The sequence below is a fragment of the Phytophthora parasitica genome, assembly GCF_000247585.1.
Source record: "Phytophthora parasitica INRA-310 unplaced genomic scaffold supercont2.89, whole genome shotgun sequence".
NCBI classification, from domain to species: Eukaryota; Oomycota; class Peronosporomycetes; order Peronosporales; family Peronosporaceae; genus Phytophthora; species Phytophthora nicotianae.
In genome coordinates this window covers 11,280-13,068 of record NW_008649075.1, presented here as the reverse complement: position 1 = coordinate 13,068, position 1,789 = coordinate 11,280, and the positions used below count along the sequence as shown (strand labels likewise).

The window sequence follows — 1,789 nt, the reverse complement described above, 5'->3', positions numbered from 1 at the left end:
CGTGTCAATCTATTCACTTGAATCAATCAGTTTTCTTACATTTTCGACCAATCATGTCTTGTCGGCACAGTCGGCCAGGTGTCGGCAATTTTATGGTATGGGCGTCTGTTTTAAATCGTGCCTGCGTCTCAGTGGCAACTCTCTGGTAGTTCGCATGAATATGCCCAAAGCTAGCGGTTCTCGCATCTTTTGACGCAGTTTTGAACCAGAGTGGTCGACCCAAAGAAGTTACTTAAGTATGACCTTGTAGCTCAACCCCGTAACAATCACACCCAGCTGTCAAGACTCGCTACGACCAGCACCATCGGACACTACATTGGTACCAGAATTGCGGATAACGATTCGAACGTCTTTAACTATTTGCATACTCCACAAAAATATTTACCAACCACTGTCAGGTACACACTTCTTGAACAAATACCACAATAGGCCAAAGCAAGAACTTGGGCGCAGTTGTCAACAGGGTCATAACAATGGCGAGCTCATATGCATTGAGAGTAACTCCAACTAACACTGTGATCCTCTGCACTCGGTCGAAAAAGGAAAGTACACACAGCCTGGCAGCCGATAAATAAGCCCGTATAGCCGCTCTCACAATGTTGGACCTGCTTACTGTCTGTAGCTGCGCATTGTAGTTCATACCACGCGATCGTTACGAACATACCGAGCATCGTTACGAGTTGCGCAGGCATAACACTCCAGCAGGTGTGGTTAAAACCAAACAGCTCGTACACTTGCACAAGTGGAGTACCTGTTGTATTGTCTTCTAGACAAGAGAAAAAGTTTGCAGGTGGTACCAGAATACACCAAGGGAATAGAGCGACGTGTCGAAGGTTTGCGGTCAGTACGGACACCATGATTCCACCAAGAAAATCTTGTCGCTCTTGCCGTCAATAGGTACCTCAGCTGGACTTACCATTTCGTCCGTGATCTGGGCAATTCGTAACCTCCGTGGCAATCATCTTCTCAGCCTTGCTGGGATCTTAGTGCTGGTATGTGCCTTGAGGCTCTTCTCGTGTGGGTTCTGGATTACAGTTGATAACGCCTCGCGTAGGACCGGCAGTTTGTCCTCGGAAGTGCTTCCGCTCAACACCACACTTGCTCAATGATTTGGAGCCAGGAACAGGCTCGCTCACCCGACATCATAATGTCACTTGAGGGCACAGCGGTGGACGTCGGAGAGTAGCCAGGATTTATCCCCGAGGCGTTAGGAAGCTGTTGCATCATCATTTGATGTCAGTTATTGCTCTAATTGCTGTTACTACATTTGGAGATGTTGCTGCTGGGTTTGTAGGGCGTCCCAAGACTCATTCCGCCCGCCGGAGGATCCACCTGGTCCGTGAGCTGCGTCACCGGTGCGTACATGTTTTGCGGGGTTTCGTAGGATCAGGAGTCGAAAAAGGATCTCGAGTCGAGCAGAAAAACTATCATGACTGTGAGGGCCACAGGTGATCGGAGTCGCAGTTCACGTACGTGGAGGCCATCGCCGGGCTTCGACAGTCCAGATTCGTCGACTGTTGCGCCCGTGCTGCTTGTCTGGACGACCTGAGACTGGAGCCTCCAGGCGTTGCTGCTTCCTTCGAGTCGGAGCGGCTGGAGACTCGAGTAGGGCCACGTCAGGCCGGTACAGTGGTCGGACTGTACCGGACTGTGGTGTCGGGAAGCGCCCAGAATCGGAGGCGCCCTCGCCGCTGCTGTTGCTGCCGTTGGAGACTGACACGGATCAGATTTGTGAAATGTGTGGCCGATCGCTGATTGGCTCATCAGATCCTGCAGTGAAGTGACATCC

At 51.1% G+C, this 1,789-nt stretch overlaps 1 protein-coding gene across 1 annotated transcript; it reads right to left on the bottom strand.

Annotated features, from left to right (window-relative positions):
• Positions 1 to 1,386: 1,386 nt before the first annotated feature.
• On the bottom strand, positions 1,387 to 1,764 carry PPTG_18882 (hypothetical protein; the record flags this gene model as incomplete). The annotated part of the gene is made up of 1 exon (XM_008916770.1): positions 1,387 to 1,764. The coding sequence occupies one exon, from the start codon at positions 1,762 to 1,764 to the stop codon at positions 1,387 to 1,389; it is 378 nt and encodes a 125-aa protein (XP_008915018.1).
• Positions 1,765 to 1,789: the final 25 nt, after the last annotated feature.